General features: G+C 40.3%; 2 protein-coding genes across 6 annotated transcripts in view; one reads left to right on the forward strand and one right to left on the reverse strand.

The window, feature by feature from the left end:
• Positions 1–2,123, forward strand: part of LOC103476746 (deleted in malignant brain tumors 1 protein) — an 8,904-nt gene extending 6,781 nt beyond the window's left edge. The window contains exons 10-16 of one of the 2 annotated variants that reach the window (XM_008429282.2): positions 105–249; positions 374–579; positions 709–884; positions 1,017–1,247; positions 1,333–1,493; positions 1,597–1,841; positions 1,954–2,123. In XM_008429282.2, coding sequence (XP_008427504.2) covers positions 105–249; positions 374–579; positions 709–884; positions 1,017–1,247; positions 1,333–1,493; positions 1,597–1,841; positions 1,954–2,000 — 1,211 coding nt within the window. In that variant the 3' untranslated portion in view covers positions 2,001–2,123. The remainder of the gene's footprint in view (positions 1–104; positions 250–373; positions 580–708; positions 885–1,016; positions 1,248–1,332; positions 1,494–1,596; positions 1,842–1,953) is intronic. The other variant, XM_017308759.1, reaches the window with a different exon arrangement.
• An 821-nt stretch (positions 2,124–2,944) lies between these two features.
• ikzf5 (IKAROS family zinc finger 5) lies at positions 2,945–8,510 on the reverse strand. 4 transcript variants are annotated; one of them, XM_008429284.2, is made up of 4 exons: positions 8,042–8,510; positions 7,702–7,862; positions 6,584–6,757; positions 2,945–6,483 (listed from the first exon to the last, which is right to left on the reverse strand). In XM_008429284.2, exons 2-4 carry the CDS (start codon positions 7,832–7,834, stop codon positions 5,516–5,518), a joined length of 1,275 nt encoding a protein of 424 aa, XP_008427506.1. In that variant the 5' UTR covers positions 7,835–7,862; positions 8,042–8,510; the 3' UTR covers positions 2,945–5,515. The 4 variants fall into 4 exon arrangements, with proteins under 4 accessions (XP_008427506.1, XP_008427507.1, XP_008427509.1 ...); XM_008429285.2 differs by having other exon boundaries at positions 7,702–7,865; XM_008429287.2 differs by having other exon boundaries at positions 8,403–8,505.
• Positions 8,511–18,012: the final 9,502 nt, after the last annotated feature.

The following is an 18,012-nucleotide window of genomic DNA, read 5'->3' on the forward strand; positions in this document are numbered from 1 at the left end:
TATATATAAATTACAGTTTATTTAAATAATGTTGTGTCACAGCAATTGTAAAATTATCATAATACATTTATAAAAAACTTCAATGAGATCTTATCCTCCTGTAGCAGGGCCATGCGGAGGCTCCCTGTTTGGTTCTGGTACCATTTCAAGCCCCAACCACCCCGACTACTACAACGACAACTCCTACTGCGTGTGGCAGCTCAGAGCTGCATACGACCAAAGGATCTTCTTGGCATTTTCTTACCTGCAGTGAGTAGAAACAGTCAAATCCAGTCACGTTACGAGAATGGAAAATACTGTCCGGATTTGTTTTGAAATTTCTACAAATCTTTTTCAAAAAATGTTTACATTTTCCTGCCGCTTCCACAAACAGATTGGAGAACTGTTGCACCTGTGACTACATTTCAGTCTACGATGGACCGTACACTAATTCACCATATTTGGGGAAAGTGTGCAACAACAGTCTGAGCAATTTCTACTCCACCTCCAACTACATGACAGTGATCTTCCATTCGGACATGTCTGTGGTCGGCCGAGGATTCAGAGCTGAGTTCATGAGCTCTCTGAAACCCAGCTCAGGTACGCCTGGGTTTTCATGTCTTTATCTTTCGGTTGTAAATTCTTACGTGAGGCAATTGCTGAACTGGTCAAGTTGTAGGGCACAATTATCTATTTGTTTATTGAATATTGAACATAATTCTCCTTCAGGTCGTGTTGACTGCTCCTCAGACAACATGAACATCGTTATCAACCGAGCCTACCTGAACTCTCTGGGCTACGACGCCCACAGTTTGTACCTGGACGATCCGTCCTGCAAGCCACAGATTTCCAGCTCCGAGGTGGTCTTCAGTTTCCCCCTCACCTCTTGTGGAACCGTCAAACACGTGAGCAACTCGGCGCATTCTCGAAAAATATGAATACTATTTAAACATTTTCCAGCATTATTCTTTAACGTTCGCCAACTCTCGAGAACCGCATGCAGATTCTCATGTCTCAAAACCTTCCTCGACAATCAGCTCAACAGCGGCAGAATTGTGTTCACCAACAACATCCGTGGATTTCCCTCGTCGCAAGGAGAGATCGTGCGTCAGTCTTACCTGAAGATGAACGTCAACTGCACCATGGAGCCGGATTCTGTCTCCCAGATCATGTTTGTTGTGAGTAACGCGGGTAACAGCAGCATCGCTGGTTCGGGGCGATACAACACCAGCATGGCTTTCTACACGTCCAGCAGCTTCAGCTATAAGGTATTGTTTGATCTTGGAGATCGGGGCCGTGGAAAGTTTATGTTGGAAATGGTACGATGCTGATATTTCGCTTTCTTCCGTTCAGGTGACTGATGTCCCGTATGAGGTTGCCCTCAACCAGGACTTGTATGTTCAAGTGGACATGAGTAGGCATGACAGTAACCTTGTCCTCTTCCTGGACACCTGCGTGGCCGCCCCAACGCCCTTTGATTTCGAAACCAGACCTTATTATTTAGTGCGAAATGGGTAAAACGAGAAAATGCAGCTCACCAGAGCTGCCATTTTTCTCCTTTCCTCCTTTTTCTTTTTTTGCTAAAAAGAGATTTTTTTTTTCTGTTTTTACTTCCAGGTGTTCTGTTGACAGCACGTACCGCCCCATATCTTCTGGCAGCTCATACAGAGCCCGTTTTACATTCAAGGCCTTCGCGTTCCTGCGAGGCACAGACTCTGTGTACCTCCAGTGCAAGGTCCTGATCTGCCCCGCCTCGGAGAGCAACTCCCGCTGCCGCCGCGGATGCAGCAGACGCAGGGCCAGGGAGCTGGAGCCCAAACACGAGAGCCAAACTCTGGTCATGGGTCCCATTCAGCTCAAAAGTAAGAATGTATCTCAATTTATTCCATACAGTGCCTTGAATACGAACAGAAGCCCAAAGAGATGTTGTGACTTCATCAGAAAAATTAAGGTTGAGCATTTTTCTGTTGGCAGAATCTGAGGAAGAGAAGAAAGAGCCCGAAGAGCAGAACGAGGCTTAAGTTGTTTCTACGGAAACCTCATCCAATCAAATCTGTATCCCTTAAAAATGAAATGCTAGATTCCACTTAATCTTTCTTTCCTTTCTCCCTCATTATCTGATTAAATGCATTATTGAAAGACAAGCTGTGCGTCTCATTGAGTCAAACTCTCAACTGAAGTGAATTTTCTTCCAGTGGGAAAAAAAAGAAGTGACATCCATCATCTTTCCTTTATCCAAGTTTGATTTGCTGCGGTAAAAGCTACAACAGGAACCCAGATATTCCCCTTCCTGCTCATTCTGGCCAAATCTAAGATGCTTTAGGCCTGCTACAAGGTCTCCTCTTAGTGGAAAGTTCCCAAACTAAAGCTTAAAAAAAAAAAAAAAAAAAACACTCAGGAGGAATCTTGATGAGGTGCTGAAACCTTCGTTGACTTGTTTTGATGCGCAAAATCTTAATTATCGGGCCATGATCCTTTTCTCAAGCCCATAGCTGACAGCAGAAATGTATAGATCTTCCCTTTTTAGCTTTGGTTCTTTTTCATCATGACATAAATACTTCAGTCATTTTATTCTTCTCCTACGTCTTAACATACAAGCAGAACACCACGACACACAGACTCTATATTCACCAACTTCCTGCCTCTGACTGTTAGATCAGCAGAATCAGTGGCTTCCTTTAAAGGCCAGATAAAAACTAAGTTTTTTAAATTCAGTTTTTGCTTAAATTTGTATTGGGCTTTGTGATTTTAATCTTGAAAAGTGCAATATGAATAAAGTGGATCTGATGCACCGTTCCTCCAGAACCCAAGATTTGACAACCGGTCAGACCCTCACCTCCAACACCCTTACAGTAAACATCCCTCATTTGTCAAAGCACACTTTCAGCCCCCATTCTGGAAAAAGACAAAAAAAATAAAAAATTGAAAACCCCTGCCAACCAAAAAAAAAAAAACGAGGCAAAGTTCAAGTCGGTTAGAAAACACTTTACTTATAAATTAGTAATCCATATCACAAGAAACTCTTCTGCCATCTCAGCTCAGGGAGACGGTGATGGTCAGAAGTTTAACATTCATGAATCTACGACAGACAGAGAACATAAGGCAGCCTTTTACTGAATGTCTCCATTGAATTTAAGAACAATAACAAGGTGGTGCTTCTAAAAACAGCAACTCCACCCTCTACGTGTGTTGGTAAGCAACAGACAACAGTACCCGAGACAAAGGACAACCTTGCTGAAGTCTTACAGCCAACACAGTTAAGCTTTTTGTTTTTGTTTTTTTTTTTAACATGGAACATCTATCCAACCATTCAGAATATAATACTCAATAAATATTCAAAGTAAAAAGCACTGGGATACTTATATTTAATGAAAGATTTCATCGAGAACTACCAAAGGCTAGATCGTGCTACGTGGCAATCCTGAAACAGTGTTCATATGAGACACAAGTTTGATTTTGTATTTAAATACGGAGACACTTGTTACAAAATGACTTCATACAATGTCAAAAAAGTCAGACGGTGACATGATGCTGTAAAAAAAAAAAAAAAAAAAATGTAATTCGGACAAAACGAATTAAAAGAAACAAGTTAACCACGCTATCATGATGGAGGAACCTTAAAACACTTCCTGACCAAACGCCGTCTTATACAAGCTTTGGCCAGGTTTCACTGCTTGATGCCACTTTTCTTGTGCCAGACAGAGCTGGCATGAACTCTTAGGTTAGTTAGCAGCATTCATGGAGAAGAAATTTTGGCCAGAAAAATGTTGAGAAATACAATCACGGCAACCACAATCGAACCGCAACAACCGACTCTCCTGTTATCCATAAGGTTCTGGGTCTAGCTGCTGTAACACAAACAGGAAATAGTATTTTTAAAATGGCAGTCGTCTCAAACTTTTGACACACAAAAAAAACAAAAAAACATGACAATGTCAGGCACTGCAAAGAAATCGTAGTAATGCACCGAGCACAGAAATAATTTCAACACGGCTTCAATAAGGCCAACTGTAAATATCTGAGGAGTAAGTAGAAGTAACTTTGGGTGTGTTGAGACTTCATTTTTGTGGTGTTGTCAAAGATGTAAAAATATAAAAACCGGATCGCCTGATTTGCTCAGTGCCAAGTCAGATGTTTACGAGCACTAAACACAGGCAGACACCTCAAATTGTTTTTAAGGCAGTTAATGGTTTAGCTGAACAGTTTTCTTTTCCCCCCAAGGTGGAATGATTACAAAACGACAGTAATTTAGAAAAAAAAAAAAAAAGTTTTTGTATACTGTAGTGTTTTCTAATCCACATAATGTCAAAATTAGATGCATATGCTGCAGCAAGTTGATGCACTTTTTGCAGTCATGGCCGTGCTTTCTTTAGGCCCAGTCCTGGCTGAAAAATTGACAGTTTTCTTTCTAAAGTACAAAAGTTCATTTATCTTTAAGCAAATTTTAAACTGGTGGAGATAGGAGCCATTAGTGATGCAGACTGAGCTCAGACGCTTACAATTTTGACAAAACAGTTTTTTTTTTTCCAACATTATGACGATCTTAAATATTCTATTAAAAAAAATGGTTCCAGAATCTATAAAACATGTTCCTTCTGGATAGATGTCCAAAAGCGAGACCTCGACTCTGAATCTGTGGACAACCTTTTAAAGCAGCATTTAAACCAGAAAACCAAAAAATTCAAAAACAACCAACCAATCCTGACACAAACAGTAGCAAGACTTTCAGCCAGAACCGAAAGTTTGCCGATAGCTACAAAAAAAACGTAGTTATGAGCAATGCAAATACATATTATTTGGAGTGTGTTTATCTATGAGACTGTATATATAATTTGGCCACCGTAAATGTAACAGTGTGCACCCAATTTGTCTTTCTGAGGTTCACTAAAGTTTTGTGTTTTATAATGAATCCGTTTTGGAGAAGAGTTCAAATGAATCATTAAACACCCAAAATCAAAGACATTCATACGAAGCTGAGTGCATGTAAACCTCTGATGGGCACTGAGTTTTTCCCCAAAGGAAAAGGTGTCGAGTGCAAATTAAAAAATACGACCTGGAAAACTCATGTTGCACAGGTGACTTTCAACTTGATGTAATTTTCTGTTCACAAATCTATTAAAACTTTGTACGTTTAAAATTCAACATAGAAAACTGATTGAATATTTAGGAGATTGCTATTTGCTAAAACGCATCCACATATGCAAGTTTGAGTCAAATCCAGTGCATTCCAAATAAATAAACCACATAGGGAAAAGGATCCAGAATAAATGTGACTTCTACCACCACCACCTGCAAATAAATTCTTGAGATGTCAAAAACACTGATTATTCCTTTGTAACACACTAGAACGGGGCACCTTTAGCTATATCTAAAAAATAACGTTCTGAATGCCAACGTTGCCCTGTGCAAGTATAACTTTAAAAGCCTATGCTACATACAGGCCAAGTGAAATACCGATAAATAAAACTCCTAGTAAGTAAAAACAAGCGGTGTGCTAAAAGAGTTCTCAAGAGTTTTTTTCCCCCCCGTTCTGCGATCACTTGTGCTGCCCCCGGGCGAAGTGGCAGGCAAAGTCGTACTTGCTCTTGCACTTGTGGCCGCAGATGTTGCACTGGAATGGGTTCTCGTAGCCGTGGCACCCCATGTGGATGGTGTAGAGGATGTTGTCGGGGAAGTAGATGTCACAGTGTTGGCAGTGATGCAGCACGTGGGGGTCCTGAACGGGGGCGGACTGGCCCGGGGCCGGGGTGCTGGGCTGGCTGTTGGATATGCTCGGGGTGCTGGTGCGCCCGCTGTGCTCGCTGCACGGTCCCCCCGTGGGACTGCAGTTACTGTGCGGAGGGGCGCGGGGCTCCGGGGTGATCGGGGAAGAGGAAGCGGCACGAGTCATGCTGGCCGTGACGGCAACAGGGGCGGTGGCGGGGTGCGGCTGCTGAATGAGAAAGGGCTTTTCGTCCACTACGGACTCTGCTCCAGGAGACATGGGAGGCTGGGTCTGAGCCTGGGCTTCTGAGGGAAGGCTGGCCAGCTGGCCTGCCAGGGTGGACAGCTGGTTCAGAGGGTTATCCATCACCATCTCATGGTGGAGATGGTGGTTTGGGTCAGAGGAGAGCCCGTCCTCAGCCGCCCGGCTCTGGTTGTCGAAGGTTTCTTGGCGCAAGTGGGGCAGCTCGTGGGAGAAGTCGTTGGCCCCGTCAGCTTTGTGCACCACCATCGACGGGGGGCTGAAGTTGATGAGGAGACGTCGACCGTAGGCCAGAGAGCTGGCCTTCTTCTGCAGGACACTCAGCATCTTCTTATGGGAAAGGGAGCGAGCACCTTTCATTGGCAGGAGTTTGTGCCGTCTGCGGCGATGGTGCGACAGGTTGCTGCGGTCGCTGCAGCGGAACGAGCAGAGCTCACATTTGTAAGGCTTCTCGCCCGTGTGAGAGCGCATGTGAGCTTCCAGGTGGCGCTCGTAGGCGGAGGCAAATGGGCACAGGTGGCAGCGGTGAGGCTTCTCTCCTGTTTATCAAGAAAAAAAATTTTGACCAACATTTGTTTGCAAATATTTTCATGTCACATAAGTCACTGTGATTTGTGGAATGATCTCTAAAAAACATACCTGTGTGAATGCGGATGTGTTCAATGAGTCGGGCTGTTCCTCTCGTGGCATAGTTGCAGTAGCGGCACTTGAGTTTGCCATCGTAGGTCCTCTCGAAACCATCAACCAGGATCCCTGAGCTGTCCTCCAGGGATATGTCCACCGAAGGATGTTCCAGGCCATTCTGGCTGCATTCTGTGACCAAAATGTGTTGCACAAAAACCATATGAAGCAACATACTAATCTTTTTGTTTGTTATGTGTTCGTGGATACCGTTGCAGCTTTTTTTTTATATTTAAAACATGGGTTTACCAGTTGATTAAAACCTGCAAATCCTAAAGGCAATCGATTGCACTGTATTTTGTTTAGTGGTTTCAAAGTAAAGGGGGCTGAATATAAGCAGACACTCAAATTTTATTTAATTTAAAAAGAAAAAAACTCCTTAACATCACCGTGATATTTAATTTCCCTGTGGGATTTAAAAAGTATCTCTGAAATTAATTGAACTGAATTGCCCTTCACAATACTGTGTGAGGGTGCTTAGCATTAAAGCACTGTAAAATGCATTGAAGTTTCTGGCTGTAACATGGCGAGATTTGAACATGTTAAAAGGATACAAATACTTGATCTGAGGCACTGTACCTACACACAAAAATGCATTCTAAAATCAAATTCAAAACTATTTTATTAATCCCAAAGGGAAATTAAATAACCACATAAACAGAACCAAGACATGCTGTCATGTTTGAAATAAATAAATAAATAAATAAAATAAAAATAATACTCAGTATGTCTTGGGAGTAATATGTATAAAATACAGTTATTTGTTGCTTCACTATGTTGACTAAATTGTATGGTGGCCTAGAGGGTTTTACAAAACGTAAAAGCCACAACGGTGAAGTTATGCTAGCATGTTTTTCACATCTTCTGTTTTAGCATAAATTCCTTTGTGGCTTTTTGCTGTTGCTATGTTGCTTTGGCATTTTGTTGAACCTTCTGAGCCACCGTAAAACGGCGATTAACACATTAATCACATTTAGACACGTTAATACTAAGACTACCAAGCATATTCCTGCTGCTTGCTGGGGACATTCATAAAGCAACGATATAGAACAGAAAACACATGAGAAACACGTCACCTGCTGGCAGCTCGTCCACCTCCTTGACCCCGCTCACAGAGCCTGATATCATGTTGACATGTTGAGTCTGCTGGCTGAGATACTCCTGGAAATCCTTCACAAAGTCCAGCGTGTCCGGCTTTTCCTCCCCCATCGGAAGAAAGTGACGGAGGTTCAACTCACTGCTTAACAACATCACATATTTGGACACTTATCAGTGAGGACAACGGAAACATTGAAGCGATTTTTTTTTTTAAAGACAAAAACATCTGGGCAGGTACATGTAAAACGCTATGTTTTGTAATCTCCACATTTGTCAGTGTATTTAATGTCATTTAGTTGAACTGTAGAGCATACCAACCTCCAAAGATAAAAACAGCCGGATGATTTCTTTAAAAAAAAAATAATAAAAAACTGGTGTTAAGTCCCGTTTACTGGCTAGCCAGACACAAAGACAGAAAAACCCTGGAGAACAATGATTGACAGGCAGGAAATCGGCGCGATCCAATGTCTGGTCGGTGTTTTCTACACGCAGCTCCTCCTCATCATCGTTAGCATCACCATCATCGTCATGTTTGTTACCAAAACCGTGTTAGCCGGCCAGCTAACGTTAGCTCCGTTAGTGAAAAACATATTTTTTTTAAAAAGACTCCACCGAAAATCAGACGAAGACACAATAGTTTACATTAGGGAGAATGTTCCAGTACGCTAAAATCACTTACATCGCTCACAATTATGAGAACAACAGCAAGTATTTCCCAGGGAAGCTAGCGGGCTAAATCAAAACAATTAACCAGTTAAAGTCCATGTTGCATCGTTAAAAACCGTCCCCTAAAACTGCAACACCTAAACAAAGGTTCCCACCGGGAATGTAGCGGTAATTTTTGATTTTATTTATTTTTATTTTGTCAGCAACTGTTTTTGTCTCTTATGCTTTTCTTGCAAGCAGTAAAAAGGTCAACCAGGATAGCATTAAAAAGCAAGAAATGAAAAAGATCTTTAAAATTACTGTATTAATACTATAAAAACATTTTTAATTTGGTCAGAATTGTTTAAACTTAATTGCCATATGAAATCAAGACATTCTCATTTATTTGGTCGGGAACTTTAAAGTCTTAGTCTTTAACACTTCATTAATAGTTCAAAATTATTGTTAAAATTAAAATAAATATTTTTAATTTCAAATTTTTAAGAATCTACAAATTCAATCTACTCTACGTAGTTTTTTTCACAGGCCACTTTCATGTTTTTCTGAAATCAATGCAAGTTATCTCACAAATGGTAGAAAATTTCATATATAGAGAAAAAATCTTTTCAAATAAAGTTGAACTTTTATTATTCATCTTATTTATCATTATTTCTATTTTTATTTATTATATATATTTTCACATTTTATCACGTAACAATTAATAACTTTCTCTGGTGGGTAAGCACAGATGTTTTTACACGTAAAATGTATGGCATGCATGCACTCATGACCCTTAGTCTGAGACTCTCAAAATAAAGTCCAGCGCAACCAAATTACAGCAAAAGTCACCTAATTAGGTAATCCGAGTTCATAAGTGTGTAATTTGTTCCCAGTATTAAAATAAGATAAGATACAAATGCTTTGTAATTTATCTTACAAAGATAAAAAGATGAAGTGAACATGTCTTTCTTAGTTAGTCATAACTTCCTCCCGTAGAGTAAAAAGAGCACACTTACTTGTATGTGATTTTAAGTCAATTTTTGAGTCCATTTTTGTTGAAGGAGACTCTGTGCTTGATGTTTGTTCTTAAAACATTCATGGGCTGATCAAATTTTTATTGAGGAAGATTTACACTTCCATTGACTATATTTATAAGACATTTTAGGGAAATGGACACAGAAAACATAACTGATTTGAAAACAGTGAACGGTTAAACTTGCTCATGGGAAATGGAAACGCTGTAAAGAGTTTGTCAGAGAGGAAACTGGCGAAGGATGTGTGAGTCACCCCTTTTTAATTTAGTTGCTCTAGAGATGTTGAAAAAAATGCAACATAAAATTTTCTTGGGAATGTCAGAACCTTGCCCTGGTAAAGTTATACTCTACAAACCCATTGTGTCAAGTGTCATGTCACGTATTTTTTTATAGCATAGATCATTTTCGTCTTTGAAGGTAAAGTAGCATTGTTGCAGTTGCTTGGCACCAATGATTGTCTTCTGCTTATCTATGTGGAGGGACATACAGCCCTCTACTCAACAACATTCTCCAGCTCCCTGTGAGATCAGTGTGTACCCTGGCCAGAAGAAATAGATCATCCCAAGAAAGTTGTGGTTCTTCGTTCACCTAGCTGACTCTTTTTGACGGGGTGGAGTAGGGGCTCTAATATTAACTCTCCTTGGATCACAGTGTTCCTCTACTCAAGTCTAAGGCCAAGTCCACTTTCCCTAATACGAATGAAGATCATTTCTGCTGCTTCTGCCGGAGACCTTGTAAATCAAGAGTCATTTGGCTCGGATCTTTATTCACGGCAACTAATCAAAGCAGCATCCACATTACTGAGGGCATGGCTCCAACCCATCTGTTTATTTCCTGCTCTGCCCCACCTTCACTTGTGAGCAGGACACCAAGAAACTTGAAACTTCCACTTGAGGCAGAGATTGGCCTCGATTTAAGAAACAAGGCCTTAGACAGAGGAGACATCTCTCTTACTCACTATGTTGCCCCCCTTTGGCAACCTTAGGTCCATGTTTACACATCTCTTTCCCTTTTAACCAGTGATTTTGCTTTTATTTAGAGAGGAATGTGCTTGGTTATACATTTTACATAGTTTTTTACATCATCCAAACATTGGACTGTTCAAACTGATAAGAAAATAACCACAGAATGAGTTTGTCAATTAAACTGAATGTGGTATCACCAAGCAATCACCAAGGTGTTCTATAAGGTGAAAGACAACCGAGAAAGAGTTCTGCATTCAATGATGGTTTGCACCTTTCAGATTTTGACTTGAATAAAAAGAGTAAAACGTTTATCCCTTAAAATCTTTCATCTAGTTTTTTTGTGGTCTATCACCGAAAGTCTCACCATGTCTCACTAAAATACATCAAAGTTTGTAGTTGTGATAGGACAAACTGTGTAAAAGATCAACTAATATGCAAAATTATGCACCGTCCTGCTTACGTCTGTCAGTTAAGTGTCCTCTTTATATTGAAATATATACAAAGGTAATTATTTCCTGATCCTTATCCTCTGTTCATTACCTTCGGTGTCATTTTTCACAGAGAAGTGGAAGCACCCATCTCTTGTCACCAGCTGATGAAATTAACCGATAGCCTGTCATCCACATACCATAAGACATGACACACTTTCAGATGTACAGTTTGTAATTATACTCAAGTGTCAAATGAGGCACGGCAATAGCAATACGTCCAGAGGCCACTGACAGATTCATTCAAATTTGATCACAATCAATAATTAACAAGTTAAGTGCACAGTGAAGATCATGTTGCCCCATTTGTGTCAAACTTGTAGGAAAACCACCGAGGAGAAGATGATAAACGGCCAATTAGATGGAGACTACTGTATCCTTTTACTCCTCAACAACTGCTACCATCAAGAGCATGCATGTCACAGGAGTAACAAAAGCCTGCTGGCATCTTTACTTTGCAATTTGAGCTGTTCATTTAGAGTTCATTTTTAGGTTCATCTACCTGACTACCATCGGATCTTTACAGTAGGTCATTCTTATGTAAAATGAGCAGGATTTTTACCGTTTGAGCAGCAATTCTTTGGTAAGTTCAAGTAGCTCTCCACGCTCTCTGGTACAGTAAAGACTTTGGACACCAGATGGCGCACACGCACCAGTAGTGAAAATGGCTTCGCCCACTCTGCTTGAATTAACACTTTGAGAAGCCAGCACATCCGGGATGTTATGGCGCATAAGGTGAGATTACACTAATTAAGGCTGTGTCTTGAACGTCTCATCATTGCCAAGATTCTGGAAGGTTCTTGCACCTGCGGAACCAAAGGACAGTCGACCTTATCCGGTGAACCTCGGCCACGAGTAGAGCCAGTTACATCACCCTCCAACAGCCTGTCCTCGCTAATGTTATTTTATTGCATTTTAATTATGCTCAGGTTTCTACCGAGGCCTGAACCTCCTGAATAATTTACAAGCAGCCATGGTGATTTGTGGGCACGAGAAGACAAAAGAGCACACTTCCCATTGCGGTGGTCTAATTTGTCTCAATAGTTTTGTTTTTTAAAAAATCCTGCCGCAGAAATTATTGAGCCACTAATCTTCGGTCGCATTTAAAACTGCGAATCTCCAGAGGTTTCAAATCATTGTGGCCTCTTGACTAAAGGAATGATTTATTGAGCCTAAAAATACTAAAGGGGAGCATTGGGTCAAACTTAATTTTGCATTCATGACTTGTTCAATTCCAGATACATTAAGCTGTTCCGCTAAAGGGCAGCTGCTCTGCTAATGAGACTGGTAGCAGGTTATACTCTTATTGCATCCAGTATGTGACTCTTTGCAGTACAGGTATGTTTTTTTCCCCCACATGAAATATGCCTTTGGAGTTACTAAAAAGTTTTCAAAAGGTTATCAATTTAAAACAGTTTCATAAATCAGTCGGTTACACAGTAATGTGGATTTTTTTTTAAAGGAATAGACTTGATTCGGGTCATTGGACTCAAACCAGTTTTGGTGTCATGCCCTTACAAGGTTCAAGTGTGCAAAAAGTGGAGGTTTTTGAACACTATGGCTCCAAACCCAGGGCGTCTTCCACTTGGGGGTGCTAGACGCTCTTTCACAAAACGAGAAGTAAAAAAAATCACATCTCATTTGTGCCCTGAAAGAGTTTTGTATGTGCTGTAAATACATGTAAATTCACCCCCCATGTCCTCTTAGGTTAAAACATATCACAGCAACATGGGCTTGTAGATTTTGTTGGAAAACCCATAAAACACATATGGACACATGTGGACTCACGCCTAGAAGGGCAGCTTAGAGAGAACACTTAACCTGAAAGTTATGTTTATAGTTTGTAGGAGGATGGATCCTCAGGAGAACCATGGCCAGGACTCAAGCCCAGGACCTTATTGCTTGCAAGGCAATAGTGCTACAACGGCTTCACTGTACAGTCCTGCTTGCAAAACATTAATTTATAAAAAAAAAAAAAAAAATCTATTTTGGGTCCCCAAAAACGTGTTGTCGCAGATTACTGCAGAGGGAAGTCCTCCTAAAACCTGCTCCTAGCAGTAAAACTTTGGCACGCCGACATGATTTAAGCAAATAAATATGGGTATTATTATTATTATTATTATAACAATAGACGATACAGAACCAACCCGGGGACAACACCTGTCTCTGAGAGGCTGACAGTGTTATCCACTTGCTCCGATTCGCATTTAAAAGGCCTTTCTGGCAAGATTCCCTTCTCCCCTTAATCACTTGATTTAAAGGCCTCTTGTTGTTTAACACTACACTGGACAATTAATTTACTCCTCCTTTCGCTGAAAGAAATTAGAATTTAATTTAAAGAAGGTCTTTAGCAGTTTTGTGAGACTCCGTGCCATTTGTTATGCTTGCGTAGAAAGCTGTCTCGGAGATCACCCTCCTGGAAAAGCTTTTTAATCCCAGACAAGTGCAGCCATAGTAACAGCAGACAGGAGCCTCTTGGAAGCAGAAAAGTGAAGGGGAGGCTTGGAGATTTATTCTCCTTTGACTGAGACTGTTTCTTTTCTTGAGGTCTCCTGCTCCACGTGGAGAATTTGAAAAAGAACTGAGAGGTGGGGTGGGTAGGATAAAGGAGGTATATATTAAGCTTTTCTTTCCTCTCACCACTTAATTTCCTTGCAGGCGCGCCTTGCTCCGGTGTAATGAATGTAATTGCCGCCTTTGATGAGAATGCTATTATCTGGATCACACTTTACATGGGCAAACAAGACTTGGCCCTCCCTCCTCCTCCGCCTCCCATTTAACTCAGCAGTCAGACCCCCCAATTATGCAGAGAACAAGTGGCTTTTCATAAAACCAGCGTGTCGCTCTCGATTGGTGGGGCTTGGAGGCGGCTACATGTGGACAAAGGATAGATTAGATGTGATATAGGTGCACCAAAACCCCATTTCCTTGATTAATTTCCTGCATGGCTCATAGGAAAGGTTCTACTATTTCCCAGCTGAACTTAATCTTTCCTGCGAAGACGAAGGTTTTATCATTTGATAGATGTGTCAACTCGGTGGAAAGCGAGACATCTTATTGGCCTATGGTGGATTGTATTTATAGACTTTAAATGTGTCATTTTGTCGTTTCAGGGTATTTTATTGGGATTCTGTCGCCCTGCTGGGAGTTGAACTACAGTCTGAAGTCTTTTGTGTCCTCGTACAGGTTTTGTCCCAGGATCGGCCTTTAGGGGTTAGTGTGGTCAAAGCCAAAAAGGCCAAAACGTCAAGTTTTGATCCACATGTCTGCATGTCCCTTTCAAGATTTCTTGCAGTCACCGAACAGGACTACCTGTGGCTTTCTTTCAACAATGGCTTTTTCCAGGTCATTCTTTCATACAGGCCAGATTTATTAAGTCTTCCATTAATGGGTGATGGGATCTCTGCAGCTCCTCCAGAGTTCCCATAGGCCTTCTGGCTACTTCTCTGATCCCCATGTTGGGTTTAGATTTACAGGTGTACCATACTTTTTGCAATCTGAGATTATATTTTATGACCTGAACCTGTCTTAAGCCTAACCAACTTTTACTTGACTAATTTTTAAAGTTATTTCCCATGTCGTCACCATGTTATTCTGAAGGGAGTTGGTTGCACTGGATTTTATTCAGGGGTTATTTGAGTAAAGGGGATTGAATATAAATACACACTACACTAAGTTCTGCAGGTTTAAGTTGTTTGATTGCAATCCTTCACAACATTTTTTTTCTGGCCTCAACCTAGTTTCCATGCTGATCTTGTTCTGCCCTACTGTCATTACTTCACTCGCGCACAAAACAAATGAGGTTATTCACACATCATCTTTGTCTCTGTGTCACACATTCACAGACAGCGGTGCGCTAAATGCTCATTTAATAACAGGGGTGAACAGATATGGTGGGATTTTATGAACCGACGCGCAGTAAAGCTGCTGTCACATTAGGAAGTCTAAGCAGGGTATCACTGCCCTACATTCATATTGAAGTACCACTCAGCTACACACACACATACACACACATGCACGCACCAGACTGGCTGCAACAAACCCAGCGAGATTCTTTCCAATATTCCCAACAGGCAGAAATATCAGGAACAATCAAAGCGACTGTCACAAGTGACAAATTATACTATTACTCCTCAAAGATTGTCATTCTTGAAATCTATTCGCAGCCATTTCATCTTCATCAATGAGTGATTATTCCTCTAAGCAAGCAATTCCCCCGTGATTTATTGGTAATCGATTCATTTGACTATTAAGCTCTTAGCATCGCTCCAAGCAAACCGGCGGCAGCCGCATTCACTTGCATATGTATCCAAGCGGCGGCTCGTGGCAGTTTCATGGAGTGATGAATGCCGGCCCCTCGACCACCTGACTCTCGGAGGTTTATGCCATCAGAAACAGGTCGCTATCCAGGCCCCAGTCACGGCCAAGAAAGAATTGGCCAATATTTTTGAGTGAAGTGGCATTTTAGCAGTATTTATTTGATGGCTCCCACTACCAAAACCACGGCCCACAAATAAAGAAGATGGTATAATAGCTTGTGACTGGCCGGCTGGCTCCCAACTTGAAATGAAGTGTCCGGTCGTGAGTTATCGTGGCCAAACGTCATTTGTACAGCCGGAAAAGTGGGGACATTTTTCTGCCTTGTCACTTTCTGGCCATAGCTCATTGTCCCGAATGATACCTCTGAACGCACAGTTGCCCTAATACGAGCATTACACTTGTGCCGTGAGAAGGCTGGTAATGGATCAGCCTGTCTATTGGAAGATAATATATAGCACATCCACTAGCACATCCTTAAACACCATGGAGTAATATGTGATGATGTGTGTGTCAAACTGCGTTGCAGTCAGAGTAGCATTTCAAAATAGTTGAATTTAAACATAAATAGATTTAGTTTTGGAGGTGAGAAAAAAAATAAAAATTGTTCTTTAAATTATTTTGAAAATTATCAAGCATTTCATTGTCACGTACTGCATGACATCTGTTGTGTCATGCAGTTCATTTTTAAAAGAACTTGGTGTGATTCTCCTATGAGGACAGAAAAACACTTAACGCACTTTTTATTATACTTATGTTAATATTTTTTGTAAATAGATAGAACATTGGTTTTCTTAAAATAATGTAATATATTTTCTTAAGGACTTGCACAGCGAAGGTGCTTTAATTTGACAAGGAAGAGAATTTCTGGTAAAATACATCAAGCTGCAGATCTATTGAGCAATGGAGTTTTGTTGATCACAAAGTTCCACAATATCTCTAAATAAAATAAAAGTTTTATTTGTTTTCTATTTTTCTATCCAGGACTAAAAGATGGTGTAGACTTTTCACTTTTTGTCTTTATTGTCCAACAAACCAAATGTGCTATAATTTGATACTGAAGTGAATTTGAAATTTTGTGAAGCTAAATTGGTGACGCACATACGAGTATGCTTAGAAAAGGTGAGCATCAAATCGGGTGTTCAATTATGAAATAATTAATTATTTTAAAAATGTACATTTGCCCTTAAAAAAGGATTAGCCTCTAGATATTCACCTACACCATTAAATCATAGCAGTATGTTCATTTGATATTTTCTTCTCATTTTTAGTTAAATTTGATCAATAATTGTTGCGTACTCCATCTTTATTTTGAGTTATTATTTTACGGTATGTTTCAGATATTAAGTTGTCATTTAAAGCAATCTACAACTCTTTTGAAACAACTACAATGTTTAACATTTTTTGGTATGACATGAAAAGTTCATGGCTGTGAGGGAAACAAGGATCTTAGAAAAAAAACCTGAGGTTTGATTTGTTGTGGTGCCTAACTCTTTTGACTGAAGAGTTAGTGGTCTGCGTTGGTAAATGCATCTAATGTGAAGGAAGTTTTAGATTAATGAGCTCTTTGCTCTTTGAGAATATTGATCTAATGCAATCTGGCCAGGAACGATTTCCCATGTTCCTCTGCTGTAATTTTAATAATGCATCACCATCAAGAACAAAACTGTGTTCAGTGGAGGACCTGCAAATAAAAAAATAAAGAAAAAATCAGGGTCCTAAGGAATTTGAGGGGTATTTTAAATGATCAGCTTGGATTCAGATGAATCTGTTATATGAGAAAATGAATTAGTCAGAAACCGTCAGTCCCAATTGGACTTTAGGTTTTTTGAGGACAAATTTCCACCCACTCATGCAGTTTCAAATATCAGCAGTCCTGGCTAAAAAAATTTAATAAAATCAAGTTAAATTAAATTAAATTAAGAAGTTAATTAAGATAAATTATTTTCAAGTGAACTGGTAAAAAACCTTTGACAAATAATCCACATGGATTTCCTGCGAAGACTTGTCTTTGTTTGGGAATGATTGTTGGCAATGATAATGATTGCTGTTTTTTTTTCTTTTTACAAAATAAATCACCTTAACTGAAGAAAAAAAAAAAACAAGCCCATGGAGGTTTCATTTGTTAAAAAGAGACACAAAACGTGTTTTGCAGTTTAACAATGTGACATATTTTATCATTTTAGCTCAAAACCGGTTTTTAGAATAAAGATGGAAAACATCCCTTCAGAAGTTAAACATCTTCAGGGTCGATGCAGATTTAAGCCTCTAAATCTGAGTCCTCTCCCTGCAGTTCCTCCTTTTTTCCGGCTGTCCTGCGGGCATCGTTAGCCAGACGATGATGGGAGCTACCTCGGCCATAATAGGAGGGTTGACTGACCCCTGACCCCTGCATCGATCTGCTGGCTCTGTCCAGCTGGGCCTTCCCAAACCCAGTCAGCTGGAGAGGTGTTTAAGAGCAAAACACTCCAGCTCCCATCCTCTCCGCTATACCCTCATTAATTACATCATTTACCTGTGACAGTGACAAACCTGTGCGGCCACGCCACACTTTATTAAGGTCACTGTATAAAACCTGAGCCAAGCCTCAATCAGAGGCATGTGTGTGCGAGTTTCACGTTGAATCCATCTTACATATTATGAGATAATGAGTGCAGGCGGGTCATTCCAGAATCAGAGGACAAAGTAAGCACGAAATAAACGAACCGATAATTTGATTAGTTTTGCTCAAGAATCAAAGATACACTTTTTAAAGAGATTTTCAATTCACTGTGTGCTGTTCTACATGAAATACCTAGTACTGAGAAAATGGGAAAAAAAAATATAAATAAATAAATATA

The sequence above is a fragment of the Poecilia reticulata genome, linkage group LG15, assembly GCF_000633615.1.
Source record: "Poecilia reticulata strain Guanapo linkage group LG15, Guppy_female_1.0+MT, whole genome shotgun sequence".
NCBI lineage: Eukaryota > Metazoa > Chordata > Actinopteri > Cyprinodontiformes > Poeciliidae > Poecilia > Poecilia reticulata.

Bases quoted from the DNA above. Each gene is read 5' to 3' on its own strand.
- ikzf5 (XM_008429283.1), bottom strand. From the start codon at position 7,876: ATGTTGTTAAGCAGTGAGTTGAACCTCCGTCACTTTCTTCCGATGGGG. The intron at 6,758-7,701 runs GTGACGTGTTTC...TTTTGGTCACAG, and splicing joins GGTGGACGAGCTGCCAGCAG to AATGCAGCCAGAATGGCCTG. The intron at 6,484-6,583 runs GTATGTTTTTTA...CTTGATAAACAG, and splicing joins ACACATCCGCATTCACACAG to GAGAGAAGCCTCACCGCTGC.